The sequence below is a fragment of the Eretmochelys imbricata genome, chromosome 25 (assembly GCF_965152235.1).
Source record: "Eretmochelys imbricata isolate rEreImb1 chromosome 25, rEreImb1.hap1, whole genome shotgun sequence".
Lineage (NCBI taxonomy): Eukaryota > Metazoa > Chordata > Testudines > Cheloniidae > Eretmochelys > Eretmochelys imbricata.
In genome coordinates, this window is record NC_135596.1 from 14,686,352 (window position 1) to 14,704,966 (window position 18,615).

An 18,615-nucleotide genomic window follows, 5' to 3' on the forward strand; every position below is an offset into this window, starting at 1 on the left:
TGTAAAAGGGCCTTAAAAGGGGAGACAAGGCCCTCAGCATAGCCCCGCATGCGGCTCCCTTCAGCTGGTGCAGAGCAAGCTTAAGAGCTCTGAGCCAGTCCTGCTCCCAGCCCCTTGCCACAGCTGGGCAGATCAGGACACTACTAGAGCCATTGCCCTGTGGCTACCTGCTGCTTCCTAGGCTCCCAGGGGGTACAGACAGGCTAGGGCTCCATCTCAGGCAGAGACACTTGAGAAGGAACTGAGGGCAGTTCTCCCAAGCAGCCATATATACCGCGTGCACGGCCCAAAAGTGTATTGGATGCATGCACAGGCCGAATGGATACTGCTAATGGAAAATCTCCAATTGAGGGCTGGAGGTGCGTGCGGACCTGAAACAGGGTGAGCCCAAGAATGCAGGGAACACTCAGGTTAACACCCCTTCCCCCCCTTACACACTGACCCCTGCGCAGAACAGCGTAACTGAGAATCAGGCCAAATGATTTTGATTCTGCTCTTACTGCTCTTCTGCTCACCAGCATCAAACTGGCGTGAGGCCACTGAAGTCACCACAACTATCTCCGTGTAAACCAGGTACAAGGGCCTTATTGGAAATCCGGGGAGGTGGGCGGGTGCACGCCTGGCCGCGTCTAAAGGCCCCTCCCCCAAGCCTTGCCGGAGGGACCACTGGACCCAGGAACCAACTGAATTCGGGGAATGACTTGCCCAAGATGACCCAGGAAGTCTGTGGTGGACCAGGGAATTGAACATGGATTTTCCAAGTCTTAGGCTAGTACACAAGCCCCTGGATCAGGTACAAGGGAAGGAGTCTGACCTATTGACTGCGGAGAAAAAGATACAAAGATCAACCCTGTTCACTTGGACCCCCTTCACTCTTCCCTAGAGTAAGTTGCAAACAACCGAAGAACTGTGGCCCCAGGGAAGGAAAACGAAATGACAAACTAAGCTGTAAAATGCCCACGTCTTGGTTTATTGTTCATGCACCACTTTGTGCCTGCTACTGAAAAATTAAAATGCATCGAGCCCTGACAAAGCAATTCAGTAGCCCCTAATTTTTGTGGGACCTAGGTAAACACCTCAGTTGCCCCCCGCTGGCTTGGTTTCAATTGTTGCTGCAAATACTAAGTCCAGTGTTCTTCTGAGAAGTTGGATGATGGTGATGGAAGCTCCTTCACGTGGCTGGGGAGAATCAAAGGCAAAGAGCAGTCCTGCGTGGAAGCGTGATTCGAAGGAGGCTCCATGGGAGTTGCAGCCTGGTGAGTCCAGATTTGATTTGCTGAGTTTACGAGTAGATATCTTTGCATGTGCCAGTGCTGCAGTCTGGGAGCTGAGAGTCAAGCTGGGTTTGTAAAGCATGTTCTCAGCAAGGAAGAGGCTGTAGATAAGGCCAAATTCTTCTTCACTCTCATCTGTGCAGACCCCGTGGCATGGCCCCGTAGGTCTGGGTTAACGAAGCCACCGGGCTCAGCCTCCTCGCGCTGCTGCAACTCTTCTGTGCCCAGGTCACTTCACTCCTGTCACAGAGGCTTCCTCTCCGGAACCTTGCCGCAGGCAGCCCGGCAGGGGGTAGCAAGACGCAGTGGCACCAGCTGGATTCCTACCTTGGCAGTTGCGTTTCCTGTGGGGCCCTGGGGTAGTTTCAAGGGCCTGTTGGTTTCTGGGTTGGAGCCTGAACACAGGCTGGCTCTGGGATTTTGGCGTTTTCCCTTGGAGGAAAGCTTCAGTAAACAACCTGCAGGCAGCTACGCCAAGGGGGTTAAGTCATTAAATGCTACTTTGCCATCGCCTGTTCCCTTTGTTTTCCTACTCAGCCTGGTGACGGAGGTGATATAAGGCAATCGCTAGCTCATGATAAAGCTCCTAGAGGCTAAGAACCTAAAGAGTGGGGGTGGGGAGAGGAAAGGAAATAGCCTGGCTGAGCAGTTACCGACAGCAGGATCCTTGCCTGCCTTGCGTAGAGCATAACCTTGCAGTCACGCCACACAGAGTCATGAGCTGGGTCCTTGATTTTGTCTCCCACGCCAGTCAAGCCTACTGAAAGCCAGAAGCAGATTGCATGTCCTGCTGGGAAGCTCTCCAGAGCCAGGGTGTGAAGAGGAGGGCACTGCATGCCTGTCAGAGGCGTTAGCCAGCTCCAGTGCAGAGAAGGTGGTTTATGGTCCAGGCAGTGAACTAAGAGTCAGTGGGGGAAGAAACGCTGTGTGACCTCACAGCGGACCCAGTGGCAGGAGGAAATTTCTTATGGAGGGTGAGTGTTTTCTGCACCCAGATGGAGAGTTCACTTTTGCAGTGGGATCCTGGTGAAAGCCAGGCTGTCATTGCCACGACCTCCCTGCTCTCAACACCTCCACGCGGTGTTTGGTGGCTACTTGGGTTTTCTGAAAACAAGGACAGTGCTGCCAATTCCCATGATTTTGTCATGAGTCTTGGGCTTTTCCTTAAAGCCCCAGCTCCTGGAGTCAAGGGGATGTGTGATTATTTCAGCCTTCATTCTTAAAGGAAAAGTAAGTTTCCAGCCCTCCTGGCTGTGGAGAAAGCTTCAAAATGTAACCCTGGTGCACCCTCGAGGCTCAAAAAGGCAGCATCAAATCTATTATTATACATAATCTCATGATTTCTGGTGACAATCCTGCAACTAGACCCTAGGTCTCTTGAGACCATAGTTTGCACAGAACAACTGCTAAGGGGAAGAGCATTCTCCCTTAAAGAGAGGGAGAGAAAGCAGAGTAGTTGGTTAATCTGCTCATTCAAAGGAAAAAGGCTCCTTTACCAAAGCCAGTCATCTCCGATGCCATTGCATTTGCCCTTTTCCATCGAGGACAGCTGCTTTTACAGCATCCGTTCGCTCAAAGCGCAGTTCTGCTCAGAGAAGGGACTTTGGAAGACACGGCATTCACTGGTTTTCCAGCCTTAGCGATTTCCCAGGTCAAGTTTGCTCCAGGAAGAAAACACAAAAACCAAACCCACCTTTTGACCTGCAGCCTTCCAGTCCAGCCACTCAGCCTTGGAGCTGGGCTCTTTCGTTAGCACTGATGATATGGGTCACAGTGCTGCCCCTTGTTCCAGCTGCGTGAATTCAGGGGAATTCATTCTTGCACTGCAGCACCTTTCTACCTGCTGAACAGGCAAAGGGGCTATAAGCCACTCAGAGATGTTGGCAGGCCCCACAGACGTTTTGCAGGTCTGTGCTGCCCAGGCCAGAGGCCCCAGTGCCTTGTGGACTGGGCGGTCCTGTACCTTGGTGATTTTGCATCAGTGCAATGGGTGACAACCAGGCCAATATTCAGAGCACATTATGACTTCTGCCCTCCCCCAGGGGATGTTACAGACTGAGCTTAACAGCTGTGCTTCCCAGACATCAGGGCCGCTGCCTCAGTAAGTTACCACCTTTCAAGCTGTTTTTAAATTAGGTTTTCAATGCCTGTCTTGAAATAGTATTTCTGTTACAAGGTGGATCCAGTGAACTGGGGCTGACTCCCAGCGTCGGAATTGAAAACTAAATTCGGTTTGGTAACTTCAGCTCCCAAATACACAGGGGAGCTAAGCTGGGAGTTTTTCACTACAATGCAAATGTTTTTTGTTTTTTGTTTTTTTTTAAAGTTGGCTCCAGTTCTGGAGGGTTTAGTGCTAGAATGCTGTTTATTAGGAGAAGTGTTCCACCCGGCCCGTGTAAAGTCCAGAGCTACCCCTTAGCAGAAGTGCATGGGAGCATCCTGCTTGCCAGCAGCTGGGAGTTCAGACGATGGTCACATGGCTGAACATCACGAGCTAGTTTCCATAAGCATGTGTTCCATTTCTGCCCTGTAGGAGATGAATGCATACAGTCAATCAGGCTCCCCAGCACTGCCAAAGGCCATTAGCCCTGATTTAGTTCTCCAGCCAGCTCATTGCTACTCCTGCATTTCCAGAAACTCTAGAAATCCTACATGCTTTACAAACAAGGCTATTATGAGACAGTGCAGGGTGTTCGCATGTAAACAGTCAGTGTGTTTATCAAATGTACTTGTAACTAGCCATAAACTGGAGGCCAGACTCAGCTCCCGCGTCTAAATAATTTAAGGATAATTTGGGTTACACATGGTTAATTTTGTACACAGTAGGTTACATTTATCCCTGTGTGGAGGCCAGCACAAGGGGTTTAAACAGGGCTTTAGCCTTGTTCTGGGCCCTCTAGACTAGGGTTAATTTCCCTCCTTATGCGTAAGCAAAGGAGAAGGAAACTGTTCTTATTCTTTTCTGAATATTGCTGCAAGCAGTAAGAATCTCTGCAACCCCATCTACAGAGGAGTGCTTGTCTAATTCTAACAGATTTTAAACTGGGCTACTGTGTTGTAAAGGGGAAAACATTATTTTGCTTTCAGAAGTAATTACTTAAAATGACTTTGTAAAACTCTTGTTCTGACATTTTCTCCTCATTAAAACAGCAGCACCATTTAGTCTTAGAAATGCAATTATTGTGCACACAGAGTGAGAAGCTTGCTGTCAGTTTAAGGAAGATGCCTCTTTACTACGCAGCAGCTCAGCATTCGCTCCCATTCCCCTGGAAGGAGAGTCATCCTAGCTGGGTCTTGACCAGCGAAGTTTGACCTTATGGTCTCTCTGAAAATGTACATACCTATGTATTTGTGGAGCAGTAATTCCTAGAGGCCCCACTGAGAAGACCCCATTTGCAAGGCAATGCACATACAAGCCTCTGCCCTGAAAAGCTTACAATTTAAGTAGGGTTGTTAGCCTCATTTTTGAAGATGAGTAACCAAGTGACTTGCCCAAGGCCTCACAAAGACTGTGGGAGAGCTGGGAATAGAAGCTAGACCACACTCCCTGTGCATCAGGTCTGAAACCTGTCAAGCTGGTTCGGGAAATGCTCAGGAGAGGCAAGGAGTTGGAGCTAGTCTCCCTCTTTCTCTTAAAAGGGGTTTTGGCACAGACTTGGACACCACTGTGTTGAATACAGAAAAATATACTCGGGGAGCTAAGGGCTAGTGCTTCCCTGGCTCTAGCTTACAGCTTCATTTCTGGCCTAAGAGTAACAATGAATGTAAAATGTTACAGGGCAACTTCTACTTGCTCAGTGCTGGCCAAGGGTTTCGCTCTCAAGAGGCAGGACTAGGAATCCCCTTGGCTTTAAAGTTAAACGTCTTATGGGATGCACGATGCCCTAAGCAAGGTAAGAGTCTCCACCAACTTTCTATAGGGGCAGCTGCGTGTAATGGGCTGATGCAATCCTGGCCTGTTCTTGCATGGCAGCCGCATCAGGCAAAGATCTTGGGCACCAAGCCAAATGTTTATAAGATTGAGGCAATGCTGGAATTGCTGTGTCCAAAGAGATGCCAGCAGCAGCTCTCAGTAGCAGGGAGAAAGGGTGGAAATCTAAAGCAACAATTGCACTATCCCATAGTGCAAAGGACCTCTTCCTCGTGCAAGTTGTCCTGCTGGATGGAGAAGAGAAGATAGCTGTGTGTTTAGCATCCATTGTGGCTGCTGGATTGTTTTTACAATAGGCAGAAACCTTTTGTATTTGCTAGGAGGAAACAGGGCTGTGGGGAAAGGAATCTGAGACAGGAGGCATTTTAAGCAATTTCCTAATGGAACTTTGCTTGCCAGGTGCAGGTCACCCCCCCGCCTGCAGAATCCCAACTAACCTGCTGCTGGCTGCAAAACCTGTGTGGTTTTAAGGTTTTAAAACCTAATATACAAAAAAGTTGCATTTGGTATTTCAAGGTTTCCAGGGGGCAGGTTACAACACTCCACTTACGCCATGTGCCCTGCCCCGGCTTCCTGGAGCTTGGGGGTGGTCGGGCAGCAAATAAAAGCTGCCGGAAGTGAGGGGAGAGGGCTGCCGAGCTGAAATCCTGTTAACGCTTCAGCGGAAGCGCACTGGATTGCTCCAACCAGGTCAGCCCACTGTCCGAGGCTTCACAGAGGGCTGCCTGCCAATCCCAAAAGATTCCTATCACATCACCTTTAAGAGTCGGCCTCACTGGTCTGCCTGCATCCACAGCAGACAGACAGAAGAATAATAAAAAGAGGGGAGTGAAATGGGGCGCTAGGATTCCACCAAGGGGCTCTGGTGAGGTCACAGGTCTGAGCTGGAATGTTATCCAGGCAGGGTCTGGTTTGTTATTGCTTGGGCTACCCCGAGCAATTTAGCCTCCTTCCCCCACCCCCTCCTGCTGCAGCTGGGGGGTGGCCTCAAAAGGGCTATAATTCTCATTGGCTGAATTCTGTAACTCAGAGTAGTGCCCCACCCCCACATTATAACTCTGGAAGGACTATTGCGCTGGGTTTAACCCTTTGGAGGGTGGCAGATTCACCTGCCAACTAAGTCAAGGCTTAAAATGGATACACCTCAGGGCTTTTCCCACCTCTGCTCATCTGATACTACAGGATCTTCCTGATGCTTGTAACCTGGCTCAGACTGCTGTTCCTGCCTGCCAACTTCATATATTACCACCTTCCACAACTTCACTCCATGGATCCGATTCCTAATGAGGCCGAAGAAACCTCTTTACCTGAAATAGATATTTTAGCAGAGATTTGTAACCTGCTCCCTGGAGCCTATCAAAGGACTATGTTATTACAGTAGCATGGCTCTGACCAGGTTCTGTGAGGTTATGGCGCTCTGAAGCCAGGCAGCTTCACCAGCTCTGGAAAGGAGGAATCACTGTCTGCACAGCCCATGTGATTATCTACAGCCCCTAGAGTAAAGAAAGGTCCAGGGAGAAAGTACAAGTTGAGGAAATTGCATAGGAGATGGAGAGACAAGGAGACCACAGGCTTTCACCCTGGTTTGAACAGATTCTTCCATCTTTCTCCTTAATCACGGTACAGTTTCAAGACTGACGTTACACGCCGAGAAAGAACAACTGTTACTGTGGCAGCAAGTAAACAGCTCTTTCCTTGGTGGTCTGAGGCATCTCTGGAGATAACAAGACCAGGCTCTGGCTAGTTGAAAAATGAGCATTATTGTAGGCCTCCCTGAGATGAAGTCTTCCCTCTTTGTAATAAGGTGAAGTTCCCAGTAGGTGGAACGTACTGTGTGAACGAAACTTTCCCTGGTGATAATCTTGTCCAGGCACAGAAATCTCAGCTGTTGGGAAGACCTGATCCAGAGTGGTATGGAAAGCAACATCCAAAAGTGAACATCAGATAGTGTCCTCGGCCTCTTCCTGTTCCAAGAATTTCTAATGTGAATACAAAATTTAAACCATTCCAAGAAGTTAAAGAGGGAAGAAATGAACTTGTACAAGGTCGTCATCGTCTCACTTTAGGAAACAAGTTAGAGCTGTCTAGAAGCCTAGAGGGAAAGGGAGTGGATGGAGCCATTAGCGATTGGAGAGAAGAGCATAGCTAGCGAGGGGAATTAATGGAGGACAGTAGAAGTAGGAATTTTGTCTGCTTTTGTGAGTCCTGCTGTAATGCTATCCAGCCCACCTGTTTATGGCATTAGCACATTTAGCTTGATCTCATCAAAATTTAACAGACAAGGGACTGAGAGGAAGGTGCGGGAAAACATGTATAGGCATCCAAAAGCGATACGTAGCATTGACTAGAAAGGTGTTTTACTTACAGAATTGCATGTTGTCAGCAGGGTGGATTTAAAATCAAATTGATTTAAATCACTAGTCTGGAAACTCTATTTAATCATGGTTTTCTACATAAGAGTGCATTCTTGTTGGTTGTTATAACCTTAACACACATTCTTCACAACTCAGAGATGTAGGTGTCATTTTTAGAAAGTACACAATACATTTTTAAACAGTGATTTATTTTGAAAACTTTTCAGATTAGTTTTACAGCTATATCAAAAAATGAATGATTGTTTGGTTATTTCATTTACCAAACATAATTAAAGAAGATGTTTATGAAATCATTGGGAGGTGAATGATCTCCAATTCAATAGGTTAATCATTAATATTTGGAAGATTGTCTTGCCGTGCTGTGTTAGAAGGAGAACATCGCCAGAGAGACATTTAAATGGTTTTAGTTAACTAAACCAACAACATTATGGGTTCTGGATTTTTTCTTCAACAAAACAAACACGTCCCTCACTTCTCACACTTATCTCCAGACTTTCTCCTTGTCCAGATCTTCAATTCATTGAACTTTTTGAAACTTTGCACTTTTAGAGGTAAGGGATTGACTGTGTACATAAATGTGCAGAGGGACAATGGAGTTGAGGTCTGTTATTTCTCACCTCTGTATATTTATTTATTCTTGCTGTTAACAAACACGTTACCTCTGGGGAGACACATCCACAGTTTGAGAACTGCAAAACTAAGCATCTCTCATGGTAGCTTCTAGACTGAGCACTATGTCTCGTTGGGTAGATAGAAAGATTAACCTAAATAATCTGTACAGAAGCCTATAGAACCCCGTAAAATTGGGTCCCTAATCCATGAACTATTGGAACTCATTTACAAAACGTTTCTTAAACATTACATGAATATATTGTCTCAACTGTAGAATTAGAATTTATAATCCCTATACCATGATGAGATATCTTTGAGCTATAATGTATCTTTAGATAGGTTATCCAAAAAATCCGATTTAAATAAAAAAATCGGATTTTTTATCCAGCCTGGCTGTCAGTGTGCTTTATGTTTCATGTTATGAAGTCTGTGGATTTTACTCACCCCCCAGTTCAGAAAAAAGTATTTTTTGGGGTAGGGAAAAAAAAACAAAAACCAGCCTCCCTGTTCTAATGCAGAGGTCCTTCCTATGCGCATCCATAGCAATTGTGGACGTCAAGATTTTGAAAGCCTGCCTCATATTCTGCATGTAGTTAAAAAAAGAGCCAGTAATATGAACTGTTTTTAGACCCCTCAGATGAGTGCAGTGCACTGGTAGAACTGGCATGCCATACCTGCAATGTAGCATCTTGAACTAGACAGCTCCAAAACATTTAAGCCCAAAGTCTGCTCTCAAATGCATACATGTAATTCCCAAGGACTTTGATCAGAGTGGTGTGCAAGCACATTTCTGGGAAAACAGGTCTCTAAAGAATTCAGAGCATGACTTGAATACCAAGCTTAGAAAAGCAAAGCAGACAGCAGTTTGTCCATTTGTTTATTGTCATTCAAATACTAAAAATCCCTCACAATACAATATACAGTTATTGATTTCAGGTTTTTCTTCCATTGAAATTGACTTATCAGGCTTTAGTGGGAATATTTTTTAAAATTTTTGTTTTATTATCAAAGATTTAGAGTCACAATAAATACGAGTGACAAAAAACATACCCTGCGCTTGCGTAACGTTACTCTGTTACAGTTTTTTCTTTGTTAAATGATTATAAATTTTTTTTAAAAAAGCACAATGCAAGTTATTTCGCTAAATGCAATATACAGCGTAACTCTGCCTTAAGCAGACAAACACTACTGTGGTTCCTTGAGGTCTTTTTGCATTATATATAGATATATATATTTATATATTTTCTAAAAAAAAAATGACAACTGTGTCCCCCCCCTTACAAAAGGAGAAAATGACATATGAGCCAAATAGGGTTTCTGATGCGACCACTGTATAAGCCTTTTCCCTTCTACTGTGCTCTGAAACGAGTCTCCCATTTTCATTTTCTTAGCTGTACTTTGGTAAATCTTTTTTTTTAGGAAGCAAAATTTGGTAACTAAATTTAATAATTAAGAGGTAACTGAATGGTTCCTAAAATAATGATCAAAAATATCTATAGGAAACAAAACAAGGCTATCCAAAATTTAAGATTAACCAAAAAGAACCCTCCTCAGTATTACAGCTGGAATGCCATTTACAGGAATCCCTACAATACAAAAAAGTTAGCAAGTCAAACTTTACATGAACTGGAAAGCTGTCAAAATCTTCTACACTATAAAAATAAAAGGGTCAGCCAGGCCACTTTTCACGTTTCTGGGCAGAAAACAGGAATCTAGTCAATGCCCAAAATCAAACAGATAATAAATTAGGTTATAAAAAAATAAAATTAAAAAACCACACAGCTCCCAAATTTCAACACTGGTTCAAATGAAAGTCAGGGGTTTATTTCACAAGTTGCTAAAATCTAAGTACAATAGTTAGTCATTTTCATTATTACTGTATTATAAAATCTCGTAGTTGCAACGTCTCAAAGAAAGGTTATATGGCTTGCAAGAACCAACGCTGCTCTAACCCTCTCCCCAGGAGAGGGGGAAGCAAGCAGCATTTGAGCAATGTCAAACCAGCTCATGCGGCAATTTGCAGCAAAGCAATGCAGGGTTGGGGGAATGGAACATGGGGCATGTTGCAATATGTACCACCTAAAGGAGATCAATTTGCATGTTGTACTATCAAATTGTACATCATCTCTTGCTCGGAGAGGAAGCTTTAGGTAAAATTATGCCTCACTTAAGAGGACTGGGGTGTGGGATACCTCTTTCCAGGCCCGTAAGAATGAGTCAGCAAACTACATTGCATTGGGCAGATCTGTAGGAGAAACAAATAGCCCTTCTGATGGCAGGAATTCCAAACATGACAGTAGTAAAAATAAACTGAAGATTTTGTTCTTACAACATGCCTAAAATACCCCTCCTCCACAATCAAACCACTTAAAAGGTTAAGTCACAATCCCATAAATTGAACAATAGATGTAGGTGTTGTTTTGTTATATATATTGTGGGAGGGCTGGAAGGGGCAGGTAAGGAGGAGAAATGCAAGTTATTTGGAAAGATTTGTTGCAAATCTTTTAATAGTTATTCTAAAGATAGTGTATGGAGTTTTAACTGGCCAGGTATAGCACATGCTCAACGGAATATATGCCTCTCAACCTACGGCCTGAGTAAGCCAATCTACCCACGTACACCACTTGAATCTTTTCTTGCTGCATTTTTAGCCAAACTTTTCAGAAACAGCATATGCAATAATTATCTTTAAATTACCTGCAACATCCCAAGAACAATAGATAAAAACGATGTCAAAACTGTTTTTAGATCCATGCTGCATAATATCTGCAAAATGAGTTTTTGATCAATCTTTTACACTGTGTTCCTAAAATAATTTGGCCTCAGTATATTACTTTTACTTTTAAGTGGAAAGAGAAAGTCCAAAATTATGCTGATACAATATGGCAGAGGGGGGTAAAGTCTACAAGATGCAATATGTGCAGGCTTTGATTTTTATTTAATCTTCTGGCCTTTGAGAGTTCTCATTATCCTGTCTACTGAAATTAAAGTTTTAAATGCTGCTATACCGATATGGGCACTCTCCAAAACAGCTTTGACATTGCTTTTAACAAGCAACTTTATTGCTTCTTCCCCTTCTTCCATCCCACTTCTGCAGCACTGGGCGAAACTACAGCTGCCCAACATCAGGAAGGGCACGCTTTTTGACCTTAGAAGTTGTTCATACCCTAGGTTTCCAAAAAGCCATTTGCGGGCACAAGATTGTAATTTGAGAAGTGAGATTTAAACTCAAACGCATTTTCGCCCAGGTCATTAAATAGAAATGGACAACTGTATTTGCGAGTGTGTAAGACAGGTATTTGTCAGGAACAAAAAAATGCAAGGAACTGAAATACTTTCATACTGTGCAAAATAATATGCACGCTTTCTTTCTCCCCACCCCATCAAAACAAAACCCCCCACACCTTGGAATGAAAATAAAAAAAAACAAAACAAAAAAACCCCCCACAACCCCTCTTATCCTCATCTAGTTCTTAATACATTCAAAACAAAAAAGTCAAACAAATTCTAGGGCTTTATACAGCAAAAATACCATTTTGCAAAACTAGGTCATCTACACTACTGGGTGTTTAAAAAAAATGTATCTAAATATTGATATTCACACAACAGAAGAGGGGTTAAAATAAACTTATCATAATGTGATAGGTGAATCTGAAAAGGGATGCCCTACACAGTAACTGTTTTAAATTAAGGATCTAACTGAAGCTGCTAAGAAAACAAATACCAGATTCAAAGTAGAAACTGGATAGTAACTCCCCCTTCCTCTATTTTTTTTTTTAATATATATATATATATATATATTTATAACTTTGAAAAGAATTCATATCAGCACTAGTTTTAGTACCAATATGCAATACAAGTAGCAAGGTATGTATTTCTGCCACTTGTAACCAACATAAAGTGAAAAAAACCAAACCCAAATGATTCTAAACGTATCCGTGTAATCCCAAAATATATTAAAACCACACAGAATCCTGTCCTTAAAGCAGGGTTACCTAAAGCTCTACCAAAACTGAAATATTGGAGTGATGTGATAGAGGGGAGCATGGAAGAATGGAATTCTAGGGATCAGGGTTAGGCAGTACTGCCTGAAGCATGCCCAACATGTGCTTGTACAGTCATCACACCACTAAAGCATGGACTAGGAAGGATTGCTTCTCCACTGATAACAGAGGGAAGAACCTGTTGCCCGACTCCTACCTTTCATCCTTCTGCTCCCTCCCCTCACCCTCCCCGATTACACACAGCTTCTGGAGCTCCTAGTTTTTGAATACAACTTCTCAAAAGAACAAAAAAAAAAAACAAAAAAGTCTCTGGGAACTTTTGCAAGGGCCGACGGCTCTGTGCTGGATTAGAGAGACTGAACAAAGTACTGTTTATTGTTCAGAATATCAGGGTTTAGACCATCAAGTGTCCACAAAGTCTATTTAACAGAATCCAATGAAAGTGAGAGGCCTACACTGCCTCCCACCTGCTGGGACTGTTGGGGCAGCAACCAGTCCATTAGAAATCACGACCAACTGGAATTTGAGTTTGCGCTTATTTATCATTAGCTCATTATTATAAATTGTAGATTGCCTTTCTGGGGTGGGGGAAAGAGGAGAAGCAAATATGAATTCAACCTGCTAAATGCATCTGCTATCACTGGGTTCATATTCCATTTTTCTTACAAGGAAGTGCATCCTTGATTGCCAGTGAACACTCTATGCTTGGTGACTAGCTAGCTTGTAAAGTAAAGAAACCAAAGGCAGATAGTCCTTTCAGTCCTCCTTTGTGCTGGTGACCACAAAACACCCCCAAACACCTAAATACACAAAGCCAAAAAAATAAAAATTTCTCCCCCTTCCTGACAGCCTTCACCATGAGCCAATCACAAGAATGTAATAGCCAAATGAGCTCAAGTCTGTTTCCACTCTCTTGGTATCATTTTCTCATAGCAAGGACAGCAGCACTCAATGGGATGAGGAACAATCTTCTTGCTTCCTACAAAGCTTGGGCAAATCCAGCTGGGTTTAAAGCAGATTCCACTGTATTGTGGTATTAAAAAAGAATGGCAGAAATAGGTAAGTCTTCCTCTTGGGCATTCCACTGCATTATTTCCATGTTGCAGATTGAGGGATGGATCGTGGGGGAATCATATCCAGGAGATATTCACGTTGACGGTCTACTGCTGAAGAAGTCTTGTGCACAGCTAAACTAGGGTTGACAAAAGCTAGAGCCCCACCTGACAAAATAGAAAAAGAGAAAGAAGTGAGTGTCACAGTATGCTTAGACTGTGAGACAAGAATAGTGGAAAATATACAGCTCAGTAAATGTCACCCAGATACTATGGGGATGGATGCTCTCAAAATATGAACACACCCTACCATCACCCAGAACAGGTCAGTCATTCAAAAGGAAAAGTCTCCACAACCATCTGCACAAATGGTAGCAAAACTTTCCTGATTGTTTAAAAAAGTCTTGTCATTAAGCTATCTGAATTGACCAAATAATCAAATATTATTTCAATTCTAAATTAAATGGTATAAAAAGATTTCAATATGGGGCAGAAAAAACAAAGCCAGCAGAGAGCTAGCTGCTGCAGCAGCATCTCTTTCCTGGGGATTCCAAATACTGCTTAAAGGAAGAGACTAGAAGACATAACAGAAGTGAGGTCTCAGACCCTTTAACCTAAAAGGTTAAAATGCTAGTTTAACAGTTAAATATTCTGTGAAGCACATTGACAAGTATGTGTTGTAGCCTTTCCAACAGCAAAAGATCTATTATTTCCCACTTTCAGTAGAGGCAGATGATGTTTGTTTCAAAATTTGTGTTGATATTAACAGTACAGTATTAGCTGCACACCCAGGACCTGACCCGTTCATTGCCCTACACCTTGGAAAATCATTTACACCGTAGGGTAAAACACAACCATTCTCCTAGAGTAGAACTTTACAGCCACTTTGGACAGGTGTAAACAACTGTACCAAGTGTGAGGCAGTGGAGCAACAGGCCACTGCCCTTTATGCAAGGAGGTACCAAAGAGTAACAAAGAATTAAGGTTGCTGGCCAACAAAATGCAACTAGCAACTACAAAGAAAAGAACACACAGAAAAAAAAGTCTACCTGTAGTGATGGGGGTCTTCTTCCAGGTAGTAGCATTGCTCTTGCTGACAGGTCTCTCAGCATGCTTACCTGGCCTACTACCAAGTGCTGCTGCAGCGGATGCATTCTGCAACTTGGGTGACTGACTAAATGCATGCAAGACTCCTCGGGTGGTTCCTGGGGGACCTCGGGACAGCTGGCTAGTCTAGTGCAAGAGAAGAATTAATTAGAAGGGCACAGGAATGCAAATTTGTGTCTTGCAAAATGTTCAGTACAACAGCTATGACAATCTTTTACTGGATTTCTCTTCTTCCTTTCCTCCTCCTACCACACCTGGTACTGGCCACAAACTTTATCTCTAAATCAAAATAAAAGCTGGCTTTTCTAGGTGTCAAAAACAGCTTATTTTTACCTTTTAAAAGTAAAATGCACATAAAAGGTGAGGCAGTCGTACTGAGCAGAAACAGCAAAGAAGGTAAGTACTGCGTAAACTTCCTCTCTCAGAAGCACCACCACACTGCAAGTCTGACCTACATCATCCATCCCTTGCCATTCCAGTTCTGGACTTCCTTGGCAGTGTTCCAATTCCATGGTGGTTTTGTGAGGTGTACAAGTGGGGACTGGGATTAGAAGACAACCAAGTGACTCAGTTTCATTTATGATCAGAGTTGCTATTTGAACCCAAGCCTCTGGCATGGACACGGGTTACACAACAACAGAGATCTTACATCTCACAGCATCAGGAGTTCCTTTCACACCTCTCTATACGACGTTTCTAAGTGTTTCCTATCAAATTTGTGATTATCTAAATTAGGGAAATTTTTACGAGTAACTACACTGATGTACTTGCACTGAAGCAGAATTTCCTTGATCTAGACAAACCCAAAATTAAAGACATTTTTATATGCTACAAACTGTGCAAGAACGCAAGAACACAAGAACGGCCATACTAGGTAAGACCAATGGTCCATCTAGCTCAGCATCCTGTATTCCAACTGGTCAGTGCCAGATGCTTCAGTGGGAATGAACAGAACACGTCAATCATCAAGTGATCCATCCCATCATCCAGTCCCAGCTTCTGGCACTCAGAAGCTTAGGGTCACCCAGAGCATGGGGTTGTGTCCCTGACCATCTTGGCTAACAGCCACTGATGGACCTATCCTCCATGAACTTATCCAATTCTTTTTTGGCTCTACAGTGTCACACAGAGCAGAGTTATTCTGCTCCTCTTGCCACCTCCCCTTCCAAAATAACACCCTGAGAACAACAAATGGACTCATTTTACCAGTGATATTGATTTTAAGTAGTAATCAAGCCATAACTGAGCTAATCAACAGTTTATTATTTTGTACAAGTTTTTGCCTGTAATAGTTTTGCTGCTCTTTTATTCTTTCATTAATTGCTATTACAAATCTACACAGGGTCACTGGAATGTATCTGATCTGTACCAAGTTATAGGATGTCAGAGAGCTTGGTTGTGGTTTTAAAAGAATGCTGTCCCAAACGTGCTCCTTAGCGTGGGATTCTGGAGTTTACGTGGGAGCAGTTCAGTTGAAACAAGGTGAGAAGAGCGGTCTTTGAAATTGAAATATTTTAACTAAAATTAGAATTTAAGTGTCCTGTTGATACCCAACCTCCTGCCTAAACAACCATGAGTTCTTTAACATTTCAGCCAATATCTAAAAATGGAGCTCTTCCAAGCATTACAGCAATGGCTCTATGACCTCTGTCACTGGGCCCTCCCACTGGTGTTACAGCCAAGGACACATACTATTTGGTGGCTACTAGAAGGTGGCGTAACACACCAGTGTTGATAAAAATCTTCTCTCCTTCCCGGAGTGCTGGGGGCACCCTTCCCCTTTGAATATGCAGGCTTATGCCCTTGTTTCTTAATGAGAGCTGGATGTGACTCTCCAGATTCATCAGTGTTCCTCCTCAATCTGCCAGAGAAGGTTTTTGAAACAGTGCAAGTGTCTCCCCATGATGCCTCTCCAGAAGTAAGTGTTTGTTCTCTGCTACTTTAAGAGCAGAGCTCACATCTCAACCTTAGGATTCCCTTACCATAGCACACTGGATTATTAACAGGACAGCCAAAAACTTAATTCAAAATACGCTTCAGAGGTTATACAACAAGCTCTTCTTGTATCAACTTTCACACCTGTGTGTGGTGCAAAACAAGTGCATGGTCTTTTAAAACGTATGGCAGGAGCACAATGGGCATGTACAGCAGAGGAAGCCTTGCTCGATTATCTGCAATGGCTAATTTAGTACTGAAGGATTCCTACCTGCTTGAGTGAGTGGTGCTGGACTACAGGTTCTGACTTGGTCTGTACAGGAGAAGCAGTCTGTTGCAGTATCCGCTGCTCAATCTCCTGCTCTTGCTGCAATGCTTTCACAAAGGCAGCCTTCAGTCGATTAGTGTGCTCAGCCTTGAGGGCCTTTTTCTGATTTGATGTCATACAGGTTTCACACATAATGGTTCCATTCTTCTCTTCCCTCCAGCGGCAAGTGAAGTCAGTCTTACATTGAGCACACATATAGGGCTCCTGAGATGAGGCTGTGACTGAAACTTTACCTGTGGAATGCAACCAGGTTAGCTCACCACTGCAGGTTCTAAAGAGTCTATGCTTTTGTTCACAAGCTCCCATCACTCCAAGTGGGCGTCCGTTTATGTTCCTATTTTATCCTCACACACAGTTTCATTTACTACTCTTAGTAACAATTTTAACCAATTTTTATCTGTGCATCAAGCAAGTCTGAATCTTGGCAACAAGGAGTTACTTACCAAAGCAGACTACCTAAAGAATACATAGTGGAGCCACACACCATCCCAGAGCCATGGGAGTTAAATAAAGCCCGCTCCTCACAAAAACTAGATCAGAAGATTTTTGCAAGAAAATACTGGCGTGTAATTCTTCCCTTACCCTTGTATTCAGACTTCTAAAAAGTATCATTACTGGCCAGCAACTACTATGGCTTTATGCTTCTGGTTTCTAAATCCTTATCTGTGAAGTAAATTTTCCTCACTTTGCGCCCTCCCTCCTTTCCTACTGCTAAAATGAAAGCCAAAAATTACTATTTTAAACTGCCCCAAAGTATATTAGACACTTGAAAGGCAATATAGTCCTTGTGGCAAGGAAACGAACGTCTAATTTTTTGACATGATAAAATAAGTATGATCATTAAAAAATAAAGATGAGAGAAAAGGTTAAGGAAGGATAGGAGCTACATTTATAAAGTCACATGGCTATTTTGCACATCTGGACAGTTTTGTTCGGTTGGCAATACATCTTTCATCTCTTTTTTAAACTGAGGGACACTCCAGTCTTCACTCTAGACCCTGTCCACCAATATTAGTATAAAATGTTTTTTTAAAAATAGTCTAATTACCAAAATGCGTATATAAATCATGATCTTTGTCCTACCCTCCGCATTACTGTCATCCTTTGTTGCAATAGGTCTAACCTATTCTAGACAGGGACCTGTCAAGTCTATGGCATGAAAACCATCTATTTAAGGTTATTTACAATTTTTCTCAATATCCAAACAATTGACTAAACCACATATACAACAACATTTGACAGTAACCTCACAGGATCATCATGAAAGATTATGCATGGGTTAAAAATGGTCATTTCCCCCCTCCCCCCCCAAGAAACAAACCGACAGGTACTACACACACGTGGATTCTTGAAGCCCATATAGTACCACCTCAATTTTCTGAAGGGTTTCAGACATCTGAAGTCTTCATAAAAAAACCCAGGGTTTAGATGGGAAGCATTGCTGTCAAATGGACATGACCAATATTTAGTTAACCTGAAGTTAACTAAATGGGGTTATATTGTATGCAGAAGTTAGCTATGACGACCTGTATAAAGTCTCATAATACAAAGTAAATGCCTTTTAAAAAGTATTCTCCCTTCCTCATTCTTTAAAAACACTTGTATAAGCAAAACCTCTTTAAACATTTGTTTTCTGCATGTCTTTTCCCATCTCTCTCGGTTACCAATGTGTGTCTACATAAGACCTTCCTAATGTCTCATCACCCTGTCTTATGAAAGGAGACTCAAGGAGCTTTGCTTGTTTAGCAAAAGAAGGCTGAGGGGAGATATGATTGCTCTCTATAAATATACCAGAGGGATAAATACCAGGGAGGGAGAGGAATTATTTAAGCTCAGTACAAATGTGGACACAAGAACAAACTGATATAAACTGGCCATCAGGAAGTTTAGACTTTAAATTAGACGAAGGTTTCTAACCATCAGAGGAGTAAAGTTCTAGAACAGCCTTCCAAGGGAAGCAGTGGGGGCAAAAGACCTATCTGGCTTCAAGATTAAGC

The 18,615-nt window shown here is 43.0% G+C and overlaps 1 protein-coding gene across 14 annotated transcripts in view; it reads right to left on the reverse strand.

Moving 5' to 3' along the window:
• Window positions 1-9,056: 9,056 nt before the first annotated feature.
• The window catches only part of GATAD2A (GATA zinc finger domain containing 2A), a 111,807-nt gene continuing 102,248 nt past the window's right edge, over window positions 9,057-18,615 (reverse strand). For all 14 annotated transcript variants that reach the window (XM_077841796.1, XM_077841795.1, XM_077841790.1 and 11 more), the window contains 3 exons: window positions 16,562-16,851; window positions 14,298-14,481; window positions 9,057-13,416 (listed from right to left, as the gene is read on the reverse strand). In XM_077841796.1, the coding sequence (XP_077697922.1) occupies window positions 13,286-13,416; window positions 14,298-14,481; window positions 16,562-16,851 (605 nt within the window). In that variant the 3' untranslated portion in view covers window positions 9,057-13,285. The remainder of the gene's footprint in view (window positions 13,417-14,297; window positions 14,482-16,561; window positions 16,852-18,615) is intronic.